The sequence below is a fragment of the Lepidochelys kempii genome, chromosome 1 (assembly GCF_965140265.1).
Source record: "Lepidochelys kempii isolate rLepKem1 chromosome 1, rLepKem1.hap2, whole genome shotgun sequence".
NCBI classification, from domain to species: Eukaryota; Metazoa; Chordata; order Testudines; family Cheloniidae; genus Lepidochelys; species Lepidochelys kempii.
In genome coordinates, this window is record NC_133256.1 from 20,032,196 (window position 1) to 20,053,467 (window position 21,272).

Consider the following 21,272-nt stretch of genomic DNA (forward strand, 5'->3'; position numbering starts at 1 on the left):
GAATGTTAAGCAAAAGATGTGAGTTTTACAGATGGGAGAACAGAAATACAGACAAGGCTTGAGATGGGCAAAACTGTATAGCTCAGGATAAGAAGCTCTAACTCTATATGGAAAGAGAGGAAGCCAGTGGAGGGATCCAGTGTGGGAAGCGTGATGTGATTAGAATAGCAGAGAGGAAAACTGTTTACCTACAGTATTTTACATGGACCAGGGAGAGGAAGAGGGGATAATTCTGAATGTTTAAGTCTCAGTGAGTGCAGTTATAAGCTTATATTATAACAGTGGGGTGGGAATAGGTATTGTTTCATATTCTCTGTGTATATATAAAGCCTGCTGCAGTTTCCACGATATGCATCTGAAGAAGTGAGCTGTAGCTCACGAAAGCTTATGCTCTAATAAATTGGTTAGTCTCTAAGGTGCCACAAGTCCTCCTTTTCTTTTTATATTAAAGCAACGTTTGAAATGATATAATGCATAGATCTTAGGGAGTATGGAGCCTCTTTAGTTTGTGCTTATTATACACAGCTAATTTATGGTACATTCAATTTTTCCCAGGTCTGGTCCTTATGAACTTGAAAACTCTTCCTAAGCTGGATCAGTAGAAGATATATTTTCTTTAACGGCAGCATAAAAAAATACACACAGATATCTAAAATGATCAAAGTTAATGAGCTCATAAACTTCCTAACACAAACCACGCTAGAGCAGTCAATAATTCATGCTCTAATTTATGGACATCTGCAGAACAAGCATGTTTTGTTTAATGGGGTGAATGTCTCCTGATTAACTTACTACTAAATTATGTACTGAACTAATGGCATTGTCAGAGGTCTGTAAATAGTGCAGATATGAATCAATGTATTGCAGCAGTACTGTAATTATTAGTAATGTCTTGGGAAGGCTTTATGCCATAACATATTAAATATTGGTATTGATGTCCTAAATTCAAGACCAAAACTTACATAACCAACAGAGAATGAGAGAAAGAAACACTTGACAGATGTGTAGTCACGTTGCTTAACGCACTACTGGAAGGCACTCAGATACTATAGTGATGAGCATGGTATATAGAATAAAACAGAACAGTGATTGAGGCACTGTAGTTCACAAAGTGTGTTCTCTCTTTTCTTATGCTTTGATCAGTGACAGAGATGAAGCATGGCCACGAGCCCCAGTTCATTTGGAGACTCTCTCAACTCGTTACTGAAAAACTTGTATATTACTTGAAATAACTCTCCTTAGGGCTCTACATTGCCCCCAAATACTTGTCTAGTAATTGAACAAACTATCACCCAGTGGTGAATCCAATATTGAAAATGGACATTACTAAAAAGCAACTGGTTATTCTATGACCATGCTGTAGAAGGAGGTATTACATTTCATGCTTTTAATTCAATTTAAGTCTTCAAGCTTTGATCCCACTGGAATCAGTTCCAGCCCTTCCCGTGGTCTATTTCAAGTCAAATATAAGCACATGTTAAGATTCCTTTCCAATTGGATATAATTCTTTCCCTAAAACAGTTTTGTATTTCTCTTTCATATTATTAAATATATTTGCATGAAAATAGGGTCTTAATTTCTTCAGAGTTCCTTTTCTTCTACAGCTTATCCATAGGTAAAATTATAATCCTCCAACACACACCAGTGGTTTGCCTAAGAAGTGTACAGAGAACACAGACATTGTTTTCTTAAACCCTTTGCTATTTGACAGCCAGCTGAGCCAAAGGGGGCACAAGACTGGAAGTCAGGGGGACCTGGGTTCTGTTCCCAGGTCTACCACTGATTTGTTCTCTGACTTTGGTAAGTCATTTCAGTTCTTGTTTCCTGTCTTTATAATGATGTTTTCCCACATCAAAGTGCTTTAAGATCTAGGGTAGAAAACCAGCCTGGCTACATTTTATTATGATTCCACAGCAACTCAACTTACATAGAAGTCTTTGATGATCCCCTAACCTAGCTCCCCTGCACAGGCAGCAGTTATAACACATCTGTCAGAGCTCCATGGGCACAGGACAATATATACAGCACTCAACTGCCTCGGGGGAAGAATGCTTGTGGAGGGAGTGGGGAAATGTGGCTAGGGCACCTGGTAGCACACGCAAAGGGCATACTGTAGGAAGTATATGCTACATCTTTTCAAAAGACATATCAGCATCCATTGGACCTCACCTGGAATGTACCTCTAGGTATCACCACTTCCTTCTCTCTGACTCTGTCCCACCACCAACCTAGTACAGCTCAGGCTTTAATTACAACCCAAACCATTGATATTATCTAATCCATATTCCTTCAAATAAACTCATGTTAAGTTGTGTAGTACTACTGTCATAAATATAAAGGGAAGGGTAAACCCCTTTAAAATCCCTCCTGACCAGAGGAAAAATCCTCTCACCAGTAAAGGGTTAAGAAGCTAAAGGTAACCTCGCTGGCACCTGACCAAAATGACCAATGAGGAGACAAGATACTTTCAAAAGCTGGGAGGAGGGAGAGAAACAAAGGGTCTGTGTCTGTCTATATGCTGCTTTTGCCGGGGATAGACCAGGAATGGAGTCTTAGAACTTTTAGTAAGTAATCTAGCTAGGTATGTGTTAGATTATGATTTCTTTAAATGGCTGAGAAAAGAATTGTGCTGAATAGAATAACTATTTCTGTCTGTGTGTCTTTTTTGTAACTTAAGGTTTTGCCTGGAGAGATTCTCTATGTTTTGAATCTAATTACCCTGTAAGGTATCTACCATCCTGATTTTACAGGGGTGATTCTTTTACTTCTATTTACTTCTATTTCTATTAAAAAGTCTTCTTGTAAGAAAACTGAATGCTTTTTCATTGTTCTCAGATCCAAGGGTTTGGGTCTGTGGTCACCTATGCAAATTGGTGAGGATTTTTACCAAACCTTTCCTAGGAAGTGGGGTGCAAGGGTTGGGAGGATTTTCGGGGGAAAGACATGTCCAAACTACGTTTCCCAGTAAACCCAGTTAGAGTTTGGTGGTGGCAGTGGATATTCCAAGGACAAAGGATAAAATTAATTTGTACCTTGGGGAAGTTTTAACCTAAGCTGGTAAAAGTAAGCTTAGGAGGTTTTCATGCAGGTCCCCACATCTGTACCCTAGAGTTCAGAGTGGGGGAGGAACCTTGACAACAACTAACAGTCAGCATTCAAAAATCATGAATAAGACCCCCAAAATCATGAGACTAGCTTAAAAAAATCTTAAGAGTTTTTAAAATAATACATTTGGCGTTCTCTTTTTGGCTTCCTGGGTTTTAACCCATTATATGGTTCACATTTTCAAGCCTTTCTTGGCAAACATGAGGGCTTGAATATTCTCTTCTCTCTTAAATGAAAGCTGAGATTCTCAGGTAGCCAAATCACCCCTGCAGCTGGGGTTTTAAGAAAAATATCAAATAGCACAAGACTGGCAACACAATTGTGGAAGTTGGCAACAATAAGCAGAAGGGTTATTTTTTATATATATTTTATTTTTTATGTTTTTATTTTAGATCAGTTTTGGTCCATCACTACTGAAAACAAATTTACGCTTTATCTTTAGTTCATGTGTGTATTTTTATTACTGTTAAAAGAGTTCTCAACTCCTATTCTGCACAGCTCAGTCACAATGTGGGGTGGGGAGTGGGGACTTAGCTCAGTTTATGATTTACACTAATGAACTGCTTTTCAGTATTCCTTTTCTGAGGCCTTTGCTGATTAAGTCATGTCAATGCACTGGGTTGCTGGGTCTGTAATCTGGTCACCACAGTTTTCACATACAACAATGAGTTTGTTAAATATTGATTGCTTGTGTAAAGCAGGAATCTCAATTACCATAGACTGAGTGAGTCATTAAAAAGATCTGTAGTAATAGTAAATTAAGCTCCTTTTTTCAACCAGGCAACCAAATTGACTGCGGTATTTTTTTTCTTTTTTTTTTCTTTGTGACAAAAGAACATAAGGGGGAAAGAAAAGGTCACTCAACCATAAGTTATTGAAAATTCTATTTCTTCAAGTACACAGTCTAAACTCAGGACTTCTGTAGCAATATTGCAATGAAGTATTTGCCTTGTAAGTGTAACACTGCTATCTACTGGATGGAAGAAGAACTTCACTGTGGGTCACAAATGACTAATGGCGATTTCTCCCTTAAATTCAAGGGTCAGGACCTGTGCTTCTAGCTTCTCAAGCAGAATGTTCTGTTCCTGTGGTTGCCAGGAAGTTCTGAAGAGCCACAATGCCTAGCACAGTGGCAATAATTAAGTGTTAGTGGCTGTTTTGTTTTTTTACAATAGTTATAAAGGTACAATAAGATCTTAAGAATACAATTCAACCTGAAATTAACAAGTTCCCCCTATCAGAGGAAATATAAAGAACTGAGGTCTTTTCTTTCTGGACATTGTTAAACACTCCACGGCTTTCGTAAGATTAGGTGCTCTTCCCAATGCCCTTAGGCAAAATATCCTCTGCACCAGAGGCTGCAGCGTGTGTCTTGCACTGCTTGACTGCTACCCTCAACTCCAGAGACAGCTACATTTCAGTGGTGGTGAATGCAAAAATAGTAGTGGTAAAATATTTGGGATTTTCCCAGGAAAAAAGCACTATGTTAACTGATTATTCCATTAAAATGAATATAATATAAAATGGCTGCTTATTTTTAAAAGACATGTTTCCATTGGGATAAGGGCACTAGAATAGTACAAAGCTAAATTGAGCACTGTACACGGTCATTAAAATGGTGTCCCGGTATATATATAAAAAAAAAAAAAAACCAGTCACCTTGGGCCCAGTCCTGCAAACAGTTACATTTGTACTTAATTTTACATATGCAGGTAGTCCCACTGAAGTCCATAGGACTAATCGCATACATAGAGGTAAACAAGGTTCGGACAAGTTTGCAGGATCATTTGCTGTAAATTGGAGGTCACTTTCAAAATCCCACCATCCGGTGGTCTTTATTCAAATCAATCAAGAACAAAATTGATTACACTTAAAAAAAATAGTGCAAGTGACTTTTGGGGTTTAAGAACAGATAGCAAATTGAGCTCCCTATGTACACAATCAACTCTGCTATATAATCTAAAAAACCTGGAGGCAGAATCTGGGGTAGATATGGACAAAAGGCAAATATTTCATTCTCTATCCATGATCACAAACTCCTGCTCAGAGTTTTCTAAACTGTTTTTCTGTTGGGTACCTGGCACATGGTCATCATTGTTGGCTGTTCCTGCATGTTGTTTTTGTTTTGTTTCTGCAGAGAGGGTGCAATTGATAAACACACTGCTATGTAAAATGTCAGTACCAAAAAGGACAGTTGAGATGACCGTGGGACAACTCATCCCTTCAATGACATATCAGCAATGGTCGCTAACATTCCGGAATGTCCAAGTTACAGTGAGATTACTGCTACAGTTCAGACAGAAAAACAGAATTATGCCTTGAAAGGACAGGAGGATTCTGAGGATGGGACAAAAAGCTCCCAGGAAATCTTTAATGAAATAACTCTTAGGTCTTCATACAAGATGGACAGAATCTGCATCATTCACTAGCACTGTAATGCTGAGCAGAGTAGAGGAATATGAACAGCAGGTGATAAATCAGGAATCCTCTTACACAAGTAAAAGCAATAGTTCAAATTCTAAGTGGTAGTGTGAAAACTAGAGCTGTGGAATAAAAGAAATATTCCCACCTCGACTCCCTCCCCAAGAACCTGGAGAATATGGAGTATATGTGAAAACAAATCTGTGGCATTGTGCCCAGATTTTTGCAGTTGAAAACTTGCTTCTTCATGTGAAGTTTCTCTGCCACTTCACTATACAAAAATTAAATTATAGCAAACTATATTAAAAACAAGACAAGATAATGGTGCAGTATGCATGTGAGAGCCTGGAAGGTGAATACAAATTATTATAGATTATGAAATTATAAAAGAGTTTGTTGGGAACTGATGTGGGAAACAACCAAGGAGCTCTGGGCAACTTGCTGAAGTCTAATTAGGAAGCTACGGAGGAGCCTTGAAAAATCTGTATCAGCATTCCTACTACTGAATGTTCCTCTAAAACTGCTCAGGTTTTTACAGATTTTACATAAAGCCAATTTCAATGGAAATTCTTTCCTCCTCCTTCCAAACCACAGAAGCCTAGGTAAATATGTGCAAGCCTCAAAAATCATTCTCAGTGAGGAAGGACAGAGTTTTACTGAAAGCAGCACACTTGCCTGCCCTTCAGATTAAATTGCAACTACAGTTGCATCTAGATAATTTGCACTAATGATGGCAGACCCATTGTGAATGAGTGAAGCTTTCAAATTAGTGAGAAACACAACACCAATAGCACTTTTATCATTTTTAAAAAAACTATAGTTCAATTTGAACTATTTATTTCACAACATGCTAGAAATATTATGTAGTATATTTTATAAAAAAAATTATTTAAGTCTTACTAACTCACTATATCTCTAGTATTAAACCTTTGCTGAGCTGCAGAGAAATACTGCCAATTTTGTTTTTAATATGGATTAAGAGCTGCACTAGTATTCTGCCTTTTGTGGATTTAAAATGTCTCTAAGTATTTTACAACACAACAATTACTAAGAAATCATGAGTTGAGTCCATGGTCATTAATTAACGAAGCAGTGAGTTACTAAATACTTGTTTTCAAATGGCAGTACTTTGTTTAAAGCAAAATTTTAGTGAATCTGTCCATTACAATGGCTTAAATAGCTAAAACAGTCTGTTAAAATAGTTAAACATCTTCACTAGTAGATCTGTTTGGAAATTCAACCGCTAATATATAAATTCTGTTTGGATTTCTTACTATTTCTGGTGAGGTAGTGTCTAGAGGTGAAGGCCCCAATCATGCTGGGCACTATAACGAGTATCTTGAGTGCCTATTATCATGATTCCAAGTGCCAATGTCTGCTTGTGCTCCCGCCTGCCGGTTCCTTATATCCACTCATTGTCTGCCCTCTTACATGTAACTTGTAAGCTCTTCAGGACCAGGACGGTCTATGTTATGTTTGTGCAATGCCTAGCACAATGGCCCCAAAGCGCTACCATATTACAAATAATTAACGGCAAGAAGAAGCAGTAATAGTGCTGAACATAGCTACTTATATGACAAAAGAAATATCCAAAAGCTGCTTCCCGTGGTTCTATTTTATTAGTAGGAAAAGACTTTGGAAAAAAGATGCATCCTACCATATGTTTTGAATGTAGTGTGGTTTAGGCTCATTTGATCTCCTTTGGCAAGGAATTCTTACAACTCAGACCCTACCACTCAGAACGCTATAGCTACACAGCCTGAGAATTTTATCCTGGGCCTTTCCAGCTACATTTTCCCTCTGATGCATTAGAAGTCTTAAGGCGTGGTTTGCCATCTTTCCAGACTACTGTACTCCTTTCAAGAGTCTGATTTGTCTTGCATTCCCACAAGTTTCACCTCACTTAAACTACTTGCTTACTTACAACATCAGACATAAAAATACAGAAGTGTCACAGCATACTATTACTTTAAAATTGCTGACTTTCTCATTTTTACCATATAATTATAAAATAAATTGACTGGAATATAAATATTGTACTCTAATTTCATAGTACAGTATATAGAGCAGCATAGAACAAGTCATTGCCTGTAGGAAATGTTAGTTTGTACTGACTTTGTAGTGCTTTTTATGTAGCCTGTTGTAAAATTAGTCAAATATCTGAATGACTTGATGTACCCCCTGGAAGACCTCTGCATACCCCCTGGGGTAAGCATACCCCTGGCTGAGAACAGGATATCTACACTGCAATTAAACATCCAGGGCTGGTCTGTGCTAGCTGATTTGGACTGGCAGGGCTTGGGCTGCGGGGCTGTTTAATTGCAGTGTAGACTTCTGAGCTCAGACTGCAGCTCGGGCTCTAGGACCCTGCAAAGTGGAAGGGTCCCAGAGCTTGGGCTGTAGCCCAAGCCCAGAAATCTATACTGCAATTAAACAGCCTCGCAATCTGAGCCCCACAAGCCCAAGTCTGCAGGCATGGGCCAGAGACAGGTTTTTAATTGCAATGTAGACATACGATTCGTGGCTGGCAGATGGTGAGGCATTCATGGAGATAACTGAACACCTTGCAGATTAGGACTAGGACTTTGAATTCAGTCCATAAATGAATGGAAAGCACAAGCACTGGGATGGCGTGTTCATTTTGTCCGTTGTTGCTTAAAGAGGTACACTGCTATATGTTGCTGCTTCCATGTGGCTGCAGCATTCACCGCAAGAGCAATAGCAATAACCTAGCCTGGAGGTGGCAACAGAATACATCACTGTGGTTAGGTCCTCATCTGAGAAGAAAGGCCATCTGAAAATGGAAGAAAGCATACCTCACCGCTGCAGCCAAGGAACGGTAAGGAGTCCCCAAAGGGGAGTGTAAAGGGTAGCTACAGACAGCTGGTTGTGGATCCGAAATTTAGTGCTGCCCAGCTATGACAAGTCAGGGCTGTGCAGGGAAAGACTTAACCTATGCCACTGGAATAAGGTTCCTCAAGTGTGTACGTGTAAGGATTAGGCATGGCAGAGCTCCACACTGGTATGCCCCTGTCCTGCCCACACAGTGCTCTCTCAAACCAGGTGGGATGGCTAATGCAGAGAAAGAGACAGAGCTACCTCTGGCAGCTTTAGGCCAGCAGGGAATTCCCCTGCACAGAGGAAATTCTTCAGTAACCTTCTCTGGCCACTTTATACTGCTTGTTCAGGCATAGCAAAGAGAAGAATTCAGCCCCATGTGTCTGTCTTCTGTGAAACACCTAGCACACATTTGAGCATTATAAAATAATTAATAATGGTACATTTAGTTTCCAAATGCATGTCATGTAGTAAGTTTTTACCTGAGTCTTCCATCCTCTGCTGCAGCTCCTCCTGGTATAATCTTAGTAATAAATATCCCAGGATCGTCCCCAATATGAGGGTTGTCTGTTCCTCCAGCAATACTGAACCCCAGTCCAGAATTACCCTGGGAAAAGAAAAACAAAAAACTTATCCGCTGCTAGAATTCCTCAGAACTTAGCTGCTGTGTGCGAGTGGCGTCTCCTTGCTTCTCAAAGGTGTCTTTTTTTTTACTTAGCAGTGCCATACTTCCAGGTGTATATGAGTCAGCCAGAAAAAATTCGCTGTCAGCTAAAACAAGGCAGGCTAGAAAAGTACACGAAGAGTTGCCAAAATCAATGGAAAAACTCACGTAGACTTCTGCAGAAGCAAGATCAAGCTTAAATGTAATAATTAAAGATAAAATTTTCAAAGGCACCTAAGAGACTTCAGAGACCAAGACTCAGTGACATTCAATGAGACTTGCGCTCCTACACCAGTTAGGAGTCTTTGAAAATTTTAACCTGAATGCTTTAATTTCCAGTAAAGCAGCCTAAGAAACAACAGCATCACTACATAAACTGAAACTCTGAATAAAACGGTGGACGCCCTATGCACCTCAGGATGCGGGAGAAGAAAAAAATTAAAATATATTATTTTCTGCTGAAAAGCAACTACTACTCATATCCCAAAAAAATTTTAAATGAGCAATTTTTGGCACACACATTTTCTGCATATTTAAAACAGCAAATGAATTATTTGGAGTAGCCATTGGAATGTATCAGGTAAACAGTCCTTTATTATTACATGTATCTATACCTGCACACACCCACAACCTAGTGTGCCAACCTCCTCTCAATTGCCAGCAATTTTAGAACCTCTTTGAGAATTATGTACTGATTGTTATTGTTTTCAAGTTTAAAATAGTTGTGGTCATAGACATTCTTTTGAAGAGCAATGATATATAAACCTGTGCCCTTTTAGCCTCCCCTCATCTGAGGAATCCAGGCAACTTTACACACATGCATTCAGGCTTACAACAGCCCTATTAGCTACTGCAGATAAATGTACAATTTGTTCACCAAGTGTATGGGGTAAAATATGTTCAATATGCTTATTTTAAACACTTTTCTGATTTTATTCTGCCTACCAGACTTCTGGGGTTTGTTATCGCCAGTGCTGCTTGTAGACACAGATAACTGGCTGCTTCAATCTGAGTGAGGAGAGAGAACTGCTCATCAAACCCACCCAAAACTCTATTTCTGTTCTCACATCTCAATTTCTTCTCCTTAAAATGCATTTCAGTTAGGTGGTCAGGAATGAGGTGCACTGGCAGAGCTTTGTGGGGAAGCTTATACATCACTTGCGTACAACATGCCAAGTTCTAGCCAGTGCTAACACTCTCACAAATCTTGGGAGACAGCCCAGTCCTTGCCTACAGACAGCCCCCCAACCTGAAGCAAATACTCACCAACAACCACATACCACACAACAGAACCACTAACCCAGGAACTTATCCTTGCAACAAAGCCCGTTGCCAATTGTGCCCACATATCTATTCAGGGGACACCATCACAGGGCCTAATAACATCAGCCACACTATCAGAGGCTCGTTCACCTGCACATCCACCAATGTGATATATGCCATCATGTGCCAGCAATGCCCCTCTACCATGTACATTGGTCAAACTGGACAGTCTCTACGTAAAAGAATAAATGGACACAAATCAGATGTCAAGAATTATAACATTCATAAACCAGTCAGAGAACACTTCAATCTCTCTGGTCACGCAATCACAGACATGAAGGTCGCTATCTTAAAACAAAAAAACTTCAAATCCAGACTCCAGCGAGAAACTGCTGAATTGGAATTCATTTGCAAATTGGATACTATTAATTTAGGCTTAAATAGAGACTGGGAGTGGCTAAGTCATTATGCAAGGTAGCCTATTTCCTCTTGTTTTTTCCTACCCCCCCCCCCCCCCAGATGTTCTGGTTTAACTTGGATTTAAACTTGGAGAGTGGTCAGTTTGGATGAGCTATTACCAGCAGGAGAGTGAGTTTGTGTGTGTATGGGGGGGGGGGTGTGAGAAAACCTGGATTTGTGCTGGAAATGGCCCACCTTAATTATGCACATTGTAGGGAGAATGGTCACTTTGGATGAGCTATTACCAGCAGGATAGTGAGTTTGTGTGTGTGGTTTTTGGGAGGGGGGTGAGGGGGTGAGAGAACCTGGATTTGTGCAGGAAATGGCCCAACTTGATTATCATGCACATTGTGTAAAGAGTTGTCACTTTGGATGGGCTATCACCAGCAGGAGAGTGAATTTGTGTGGGGGGCGTGGAGGGTGAGAAAACCTGGATTTGTGCTGGAAATGGCCCACCTGATGATCACTTTAGATAAGCTATTACTAGCAGGACAGTGGGGTGGGAGGAGGTATTTTTTCATATCCTCTGTGTATAAATAAAGTCTGCTGCAGTTTCCACGGCATGCATCCGATGAAGTGAGCTGTAGCTCACGAAAGCTCATGCTCAAATAAATTGGTTAGTCTCTAAGGTGCCACAAGTACTCCTTTTCTTTCAGTGTTTCACAGTCATTATTATTTCTTAAGAGATTTGAATGCAATCTGCAAGCCCAGTGCAAATATGTGGTCCTGAATAATTGTTCAATATTGGACTAAATAATAGACAAAAAGGATTTTGGGATATACATATTGTAATACTATTCAGCTAGCTGTAATATTGGAAATGGAACATTTTACAGATATTCTACAAGGGGTTACTAAGCCTTTCTAAAATGGCATGATAAACCCATGATTTAGCCTTTTATCCATTAAGATCAGGTCCAGCTCATTTCACTTTCCATATATTTTATAATATGCGTGATCACACAATGTAGACAACACAGGCTCCCTCTTTGATAATACTTTAAGATACTTTCCCTAAGAGTTTTCCTAACAACATACTGTCAGTGAATGTCCTGATGAATCTTCAAAGTAAAGATGTCATGGAGATCACAGAGGGCCCTTAGACCACTCATTTTTGAAATATGGCCACTCCAGTTTAGATGCAGCATCACCGCAGGTGCCTTAAAGCACCGCTAAAACAGAAAGTAAGCTTTGCTTTTCTGTCAAGTGTCCGGTCGAATTTTTAAGAAGAGCTTAGCATCCGTGGCATCCCGTGGTTCTCAGTAGATTTAATCTTAATCGCTAAAACCTACTCTCAAGAAAAAAGAAAGCGGGCTTGTCAAGGAAGCATGAGAAAGGAATTTTTAGCTGGATCTGCAGCACAAGTGGATACAGTATAAGGTAACACCATGCTTGAAGAGCTTTTTTCAAATAAAGCTTGCTTGTTATGTGGGGTATGCCTAACTGTCACAGCTCGTCACCAAAAGTTCATTGAAATTCTCAGCAGGAAATTATTTTGAAAAGGTTTCACACTTTCAGTGCACTCTCCCTCCTGCCCCGCCCTTTCCCATCTTAGCCACATTAACTTCTCAGCTTTAATAACTATAACAATGCTCACTGTAAGTAATGATATGGTAAACTGCTGCAGGCTTTCCAAGTGAATCACTGCCAGCCCCTGACATTTATCCATAGATGTATGTCAGCTGTATTGCAAGACTATTCTGATTCTGCCTCTTGGAGCAACCTTTGAAAAGAATAGGGCAGCACCCCTTCCTAGCACTTTCAGATCCAGAAAATTGCTAGTAATTAATCTGGTCACAATCCTTGACCTGATCAACAGGATCAGCAAGCTGTCAGACTAGCTTGCTATATCTCTATATACGTTCCTACACATGAAAGTAAATTGGGAAAAGCAAGTGGCCTAGTACAGTAATTTCTTCTTTGTGGTTCTCAAATGAATACTGTAATCTGTGTTGCCAACCTAGAGAGAAATTTTCTCTCTGCACAGGACCTTGCCCATTTCTACCAAGAGAAAACTGACAAAATAAGACGTGACCTTCTCCCTCCCCTCAGCTTGCCTTCCCTTTCCCCACTTTCCCTTCTATAACTCTCTCCTTCTACCTAGTCAGATGCAAAAGTTTCTCATCTGCTCTCCTCCTCTAACCCCTCCACTTCTCCCAGTTATTGCATCCCACTCTTCTCTGTCTCTTTCCCCTCACAATACAAGCATGCTTTAGTCTCTCCCATCTTAAAAAAACCCCTCCCTTCATCCGACTTGCCTCTTTAACTACCGCCCCATCTCCTTTTCATCTCTAAACTCATTGAACAAGCTGTTTACAATCACTGTTCATAGCGCCTCTCCTCCAATTTCACCCAGACCCTCTCCAGTACATCTTCCACCCTTGGAATTTCAGTGAAATCACTCTTGTCGAAGTCTCTAATGACCTCTTTCTAGCCAAAGTTCAGAACCAATACTCCATCTTCATCCTCCTTGACCTATCAGCTGTCGACGGTGTGCCTCTTTCTGAAATCTTGTCCTCCCTTGGCTTCTGTGACTCTGTCTTCTCCTGGTTTTCCTCCAATTGCTATAATTGCTCCTTCAACATGGCTTTTGGAGGATCCTCCTCCTCCTCCTCCTCTCCACCAGTTTTCTGTGGGGGCTCATCAGGGTTCTGCCCTGGTTCCCTGTCTCTTCTCATTCTATACTTTATATGCTGGTAATCGCATCTGCAACCACATGTTCAACTACCATCTTTATGAGGGCAACTCATAAGATTTACCTCTCTACTCCAGACCTGTCTCCTTCTGTCCAAATTAAAATCTCAGCCTGTTTCTCTGACATCTCCTTGTGGATGTGTAGTTGCAAGCTCAAGCTCAACATGACCAAAACACAGCTTCTAATCTCTCTCCTTCCTGCTACCTTCTCTTTTTGTCACTGTGGACACCACCCCCATTCTACCTGTCATTAAGGCCTGTAATCTCAGTGTCATCTTCAGCATGGACCTCTCTCTACGTCTTCACATCCAGGCTATAGCTAACTGTTACCAATTCTTTCTGCATAATCTCTCTTTCCTATCCATCCACATAGGTAAAACTCTCATCCAGGCTTTCCATCACCTCAAACCTCAATTACAACAATACCCTTTTCTCTGGCCTTGCCAAATGCAGTCTTGCTCCGCTCAGATCCATTTATAGAATCATAGAATATCAGGGTTGGAAGGGACCTCAGGAGGTCATCTAGTCCAATCCCCTGCTCAGAACATTCAAAATGTTGCTACAAAGATCATTTTCCTAATTTATCACTTTGCCCGTGTCACTCCTCTCTTTGCATCCCTCTATTGGCTCCCACTTCCCTATCACGTGAAACATAAGCTACCTGTCTTCACTTTCAAGATCCGTCATGGTCTATCCCTATACCCTGCATATTTTCTCTTATTTAATATGGAGATGTTGCTCATTTTTTAAATTTTCAAACAATCCCTTTATTTCCCCCATGTTGCCCCTCACATTTCAGAGGAGCTCCCTTAAGCATCTGCAGAGCTACCTCATTATCCTCCTTCAAACTCTCCTTTGCTGTGATGCCTGTATAAAACTTGACAACTGTTAAGCTGCTGGTGTGCTGACATCGCAACCTATCATGTGGGCCATATCGTTTCACTGTTTCCTTGTACTCCCCCCACATCTGACTGTCTTAATCCATCTGTTGCCTCTTGTCTTACACTTAGATTCTTCTGGATTTGTACAGAACATTCTTTGGGTTTTTTTGTCTTTTTATTTAGTTTTGTTCTTTTGTTTTTTTGTTCTGGATTTTTACAGTGCCTACCACAGTGGGGTCCTAGTCTATGACAAGCACTCCTAGGCAAGATAAATAATACATATGAGTTAGCAGCATCTTGAACAGCTAAGAAATGATTTATAAATCATTAGCCAAAAATACACTAAGCCTTAATAAACCTGTACTGTATCTTTACAGAAGACTAGTTATTTCTAAAACTTTCTCAATTAAATAACAATGCCCACATACCAAACAATAATGCCCAAGCAAAGAATGCCCATATGCCAATTTTAATAGGGAACTATCTGAACTCAACTGGAGGGTTAAATCTTTTAATTGTTTCTCTGGGTATCAAGCACTCAAAAAGGTGAAAAAGTAAGGGGGCAAGGGAAATAATCTAAGAAATCCTCTAGGTCTTATTCTCCTCACCTCAGACACTAAGGGTACAGATACACTGCACCCTCTTTCCAGTGGTATGTAGAGAACATACACTGCAAACTCCACTAGTACATCTATAAATAGCAGTGTAGATGGTGAGGTACTGCTGAGGTGAGAAGAGTAAAGACACACCTGAACCCCTAAGGTATTTACCTTACATGGTTCTCTACATTCCCAAGCAGTGCCTCCCCCATCTCCCCCTGCCTCCCCACTACTGGACTTTCCCTGATGCAGGGAAAGGCTCCAGCAGCAGGGAAAAGCTATACACCACAGTGTTGACACAGCCTCGTTTGTGTTGCAGTGTATAGCTACATATACCCTACCCGACACTGCCAGTGGTGTGTAGTGTAGACATGGCCTAAGACAAAAGAAAAAATATATATGTTGTCAAGGTTCCTCCCCCACTCTGAACTCTAGGGTACAGATGTGGGGACCTGCATGAAAACCTCCTAAGCTTACTTTTACCAGCTTAGGTTAAAACTTCCCCAAGGTACAAATTAATTTTATCCTTTGTCCTTGGAATATCCACTGCCACCACCAAACTCTAACTGGGTTTACTGGGAAACGTAGTTTGGACACGTCTTTCCCCCCAAAATCCTCCCAACCCTTGCACCCCACTTCCTGGGGAAGGTTTGGTAAAAATCCTCACCAATTTGCATAGGTGACCACAGACCCAAACCCTTGGATCTGAGAACAATGAAAAAGCATTCCGTTTTCTTACAAGACGACTTTTAATGGAAGTAGAAGTAAATAGAAATAAAGGAATCACCTCTGTAAAATCAGGATGGTAGATACCTTACAGGATAATTAGATTCAAAACATAGAGAATCCCTCTAGGCAAAACCTTAAGTTACAAAAAAGACACACAGACAGGAATAGTCATTCTGTTCAGCACAATTCTTTTCTCAGCCATTTAAAGAAATCATAATCTAACACATACCTAGCTAGATTACTTACTAAAGTTCTAAGACTCTATTCCTGGTCTATCCCCAGCAAAAAAAACCAGCGTACTGACAGACACAGACCCTTTGTTTCTCTCCCTCCTCACAGCTTTTGAAAGTATCTTGTCTCCTCATTGGTCATTTTGGTCAGGTGCCAGCGAGGTTACCTTTAGCTTCTTAACCCTTTACAGGTGAGAGGAGCTTTCCTCTGGCCAGGAGGGATTTTAAAGGGGTTTACCCTTCCCTTTATATTTATGACACATGCACACCTACTGCCTGAGAGAAATACGCATATATTGCATGCAGGATCTCTAAACAAATCAGGAACTAGCTAAAATCGTGGACTTTTAATTAAGATTAACTTTAAGCTTTGCTATTTTATTTTGTATGTCTGGCTAAAACAGACTAGAACTCTTACTCTCCCAGTTCCTCTGCATCTTTATCTTAGCAATTTTTACCCTACTTTCCACCTTTATGTTTGTAAGCCTGCTATAAATTAAACCTCTCCTTCTAAGTCCACTGTTACGCTAATTACACAAGCCCTTCTTCCATTATTTTTATCACATATACCAGTTTAGGACCCAATTCTATAAATACTTTGGGTAGATGAGTAGCTTTACTCACATGTATGGAGAAGGGTTTGTTGAAAATTTTCCATCAAAACTGCTTGTCAATGGAAAAATTGAGATTTTGATAAAATTCGTCTTTTCATTAAATTATCTATTTTCTGTGGACATTTTCAACTTTTAGTTGAAAAACTGAACACATAAATCCCCAAAGATATTTGGTTTTAATTCATGCTTCATGGGAGTTGCAGTTCAAATGTTTCATGCCCACATCCTCTGTGGGCCAAGTTCCTCAACAAGACTACGTTTCCCGTGGTACATGCGTGGCTCATCAAAAAGGGAAATTAAGGGGCCTCACGGGAAATGCAGACCAGCAAGGAAGCTAGGCCCATAGAGAAGAATGGAGGCATGAGGTGTCTGAACTATAACTCCCAGGAGACACCACAGCAGCATTTTCAAATAGAGATCTTTGATTTTCAGACTGAAATGTTCAGCTGAAAATTTTCAGTTTTCAATTTTTTACACCAAAATTCAAAATTTTCTGCATGATAAACGAACATTCTGACCAGCTTCAGACCAGGCCTATTGACTTCAAGGGAACTATTCTTCTGAATGAATATATATGGCTTTAAGACCTTAATCTTGACGACTCCTTTTATGTCCCATAAATTCTTATTGGTCCTAAAATACTGACAGCTATCTTAACACTTTCCATCTGTCCAAATGCTCAGTTATTACTACTTGATTCCTGGCCCTTCCTATAAAAAGGCTGCAGATGGAATTAGCACCTATGATATTTTTTCTAATTATTTGCTAATTTTCCCACCTCTTTATCCTAAGACTCAGAAACCTTCCCTTAAGTCACACATACACCACACAATAATGGGAGCTACACTGTACTGTTTCAACAAACACTCACATTAGGACTTTCTTTCTTCTAACAAACACTAAAAGACAATATTTAGGATGGGTATAAGATGGTGGGAAGATTCAGAAGCCAAGGGAAGGGGAAAAAACCTCCAAGCATAAGGCGTTTTAAGGCCCTTTCCTCAGGGCTTGTTTTATTATCCACAAAAATATCACACAACAAAAACAAATCAACCAAAAAAACGCTTGGCAATAATTTCCAGAGACTTTCCCTTCTTTAGCCAGCTGAGAGGGGAGAGAGCACATCCTTCCTCTTAGTTACCCTTTTACCCAGTTTTGACTTTATTTTATATTCTTCTATGAGCAGTCATGTAACAGGCAGGAACCCCTTTATAGGCTGCAGCATCTTTACCTTGTCACTGTGGGATTTTCCAAAGCGCTCAGCCCTAGATTAACTGTTCCCATTGAAGTCAATGTTGAGCACTTCTGAAGTTATTTTTCGAGTGCTCGAGCTGTACAGCATAGAATGGAAGACACCATCCATGCCCCAAGAAGTTTCCAGTCTAACTATTATCCTTGCTGTTTCCTCATTTGTCCAGTATAGATAACTAGCTAAAAGCTTTTACAATCCATTTTTGTTACTATGTCCCATTTAGTTACATTTTCTGGTTGAGAGCTCCTTATTTCTGGGAACCTGAATCCCTGTGGTATCAAGCCATTCAGTGTTTATCGGAATACCAAGATAATAAAGCCGGCAGAAAGGACCACAGCCCAGTGGAACTGCACATCGGAGTGGAGCCAGCTTCTCTCCAGGCAAGAGCCAGAAACTCTGTATTTCACAGCACCAAATAGGTATTTTGCACATTCTTATTAGATTTCTTACTACAGTGACAGTCAGTAAGACAACAGCAGGACTAGAAGTGGTCGACTTTTCTGTAAGAGGGAAGATGTAGAGGTATGCGTATAGAAGATTAAAATTTAGAAATGCTCCCTCATAAGGGACAGTATTATGAACATAGGAATTTGGAGATGTGCTCTGAAGGCAGGGGTTGGGAACACCACATAGCTGTGTGCAGCAGCTCACTACAGAAGCTCTCCAGTTTATTTATTAAAGTTTTATTCCTCTCTCATTCACTGGTTTGATATTTAATGAACCCCAAGATCATTACAGTTCCTTGGCCATCTCCCGTTCTAACACTAACCTGTTTTAACCTGCTTAGTATGTGTACGACGATGGGATCACAGATGCAAATCATTCCTGCAGATGAGTTTTGAATATGTATATAAATATCCTCTCATATACACCATTTTTCTTTTATTATGTTTTGCTCAGAGTTCAAGTTTTAAAAACCTGAATAAAGCTGCCTCCTTTTCCTCTAACTCAGAGAGCAAAACTATTTGCCTATTTATCAGTAGGCTCTTGAAGTCTTTTGTACTTTCAACTCTACTCAAGAGTAACATAATTCATGAAATTCTCACTCCTCCCACGTCAGCTGGCGGGTTCCCCAGAGTTGGAGTTTTCAGAGTCTGTAGTTATATTATTATGCTCCATATGGTGCATATTTCCATCTGTCACTGTGCCATTTGTTGTTTTCAAACCCCTTATCAGATTCAGAACATTCACTAGGTAACCACAATTCACAAGATGACAAGAACTTTAATGTTTCTTCTCACTTGCTACCTACAGGCGGGGTTTGAACTCGCAGCCCTGTCTGGGGGAAGTACATGACTCCAGCAGGGAGATTTTTAAAATAGCATGAGGGATTGTTTTTCTTTATTACACATGCAAAAAATGAGAATGTAAACAGCATGTCTAAAAGAATGAACTAAGCCAGCCACCAAAATAAAGTAATCCTTCAGAATGGTGCAAAATGCCAGTTCACTCACTGTTAGGTTCTGGCAGTATCCAGACCCAGTCTATGCAAGAGAACTCCCTTCAGATCTGGTTTCCAAGCCCAAACAAAAAGTTCCCAGCACATTCTAGCAGCTTTTATAGTTACAGAAATCACATAATTCCCCCCTTTAAAAGGGGCTGCACCTTTTATTTCCACTAATACAATGCAGAAGGAAAGGAACAACAAAGAAAAAACCCTTAGACTGTAAGGCTCCAGAGAATGGATGTTGCTAGTTAAGAATACTCCGCTCAACAAGAACAGTACCACCATCCCTCTACCTCCCCCACACCACAGTCACTGTTCTGAGCTGTGACAACCAAATATGGATGTTTTCCACCTCAATATGCCTCCCTGCTAGGTACTAGCATCCTCCAGGTTACTCTCTGTCTGAGAAAATAATATCCATTATATGTCTTGCAGAAAAATAAGAACAGGGAGAATATGCTACAAAACATGCTGGCTAATGTTTAATTAGAAAGAAAGGAAGATGGAAGGAAATGTTAGAAAAGGACACAGCAAAACACAGATTAATGTTCCTCAGAAAAGGGGGGCAGGAAAGCACTACCCTCTCCATTAAGTCTTCTTAGCACCTTGGGAAAAGGAAAGTTAGAGTTCAGAACAACCTCTCCCTGTAGATAGGCATGTTTGTGCCACTCAGGGCCTGCACTGGATTTTTCCATTTGGCCCCAAGGGCCTTCACAATTCCTATGACCACACTACCAAGTATGAGTAAAACAGACCAAGGTAGGGGAAGCAACCACCTAGAAACATAATATCTGGCCATAACTGACCATGAAAATACTTTCACAAGGATTGGAGGAACCGTGCCAGTCAGTCCATAGATCTGTACTGGCTACATTTGAAAGCTTAATATTATTTTTGTTAAAGAGTTCGCAATGCTGTTACCTGCAAATGCTGAAGAGGCTGATATATGTAGGGTGACCAGACAACAACTGTGAAAACACAGGACAGGGGGTAGGAGGTACTAGACGCCTATATAAGAAAAAGTCACAAATAAAAGGGACTGTATAAAAACAGGACATCTGGTTACCCTAGATATATGCCATGGTGTTTGTATCTGGTGCACAATGTCATGGGTTTAAAGTTATCCACATGGTACACCAGAACTCACGGAAGATTGGCAGTAACCCTGGGGGATTTTTATCTTCCTCTGCAGCATGGGGTATTAGTTATTTACAGGTTTAAACTAGTGTAAATGGTGAATTCTCTGTAACTAAGTCTTTAAACCATGATTTGAGGAATTCCGTAACTCAGCCAGAGGTTAGGGGTCTATTACAGGAGCGGGTAGGTAAAGTTCTGTGGCCTGCAATGTGCAGGATGTCAGACTAGATGATCATTCTAGATGTCAGACTAGATGGTCTTTTCTTGACCTGCTGCTCACAAACCGGGAAGAATTAGCAGGGGAAGCGAAAGTGGATGGGAATTCGGGAGGCAGTGACCATGAGTTGGTTGAGTTCAGGATCCTGACACAGGGAAGAAAGGTAAGCAGCAGGATACGGACCCTGGACTTCAGGAAAGCAGACTTCGACTCCCTCAGGGAACGGATGGGTAGGATCCCCTGGGGGACTAACATGAAGGGGAAAGGAGTCCAGGAGAGCTGGCTGTATTTCAAGGAATCCCTGTTGAGGTTACAGGGACAAACCATCCCAATGTGTCGAAAGAATAGTAAATATGGCAGGCGACCAGCTTGGCTTAACAGTGAAATCCTAGCGGATCTTAAACATAAAAAAGAAGCTTACAAGAAGTGGAAGGTTGGACATATGACCAGGGAAGAGTATAAAAATATTGCTCGGGCATGTAGGAATGAAATCAGGAAGGCCAAATCACACCTGGAGCTGCAGCTAGCGAGAGATGTCAAGAGTAACAAGAAGGGTTTCTTCAGGTATGTTGGCAACAAGAAGAAAGCCAAGGAAAGTGTGGGCCCCTTAATGAATGAGGGAGGCAACCTAGTGACAGAGGATGTGGAAAAAGCTAATGTTACTCAATGCTTTTTTTGCCTCTGTCTTCACTAACAAGGTCAGCTCCCAGACTGCTGCGCTG

General features: G+C 40.5%; 1 protein-coding gene across 16 annotated transcripts in view; it reads right to left on the reverse strand.

Moving 5' to 3' along the window:
* DLG2 (discs large MAGUK scaffold protein 2) overlaps window positions 1-21,272 on the reverse strand; it is a 1,493,215-nt gene that overhangs the window by 448,222 nt on the left and 1,023,721 nt on the right. For all 16 annotated transcript variants that reach the window (XM_073336088.1, XM_073336081.1, XM_073336168.1 and 13 more), the window contains one exon: window positions 8,847-8,971. In XM_073336088.1, coding sequence (XP_073192189.1) covers window positions 8,847-8,971 — 125 coding nt within the window. The remainder of the gene's footprint in view (window positions 1-8,846; window positions 8,972-21,272) is intronic.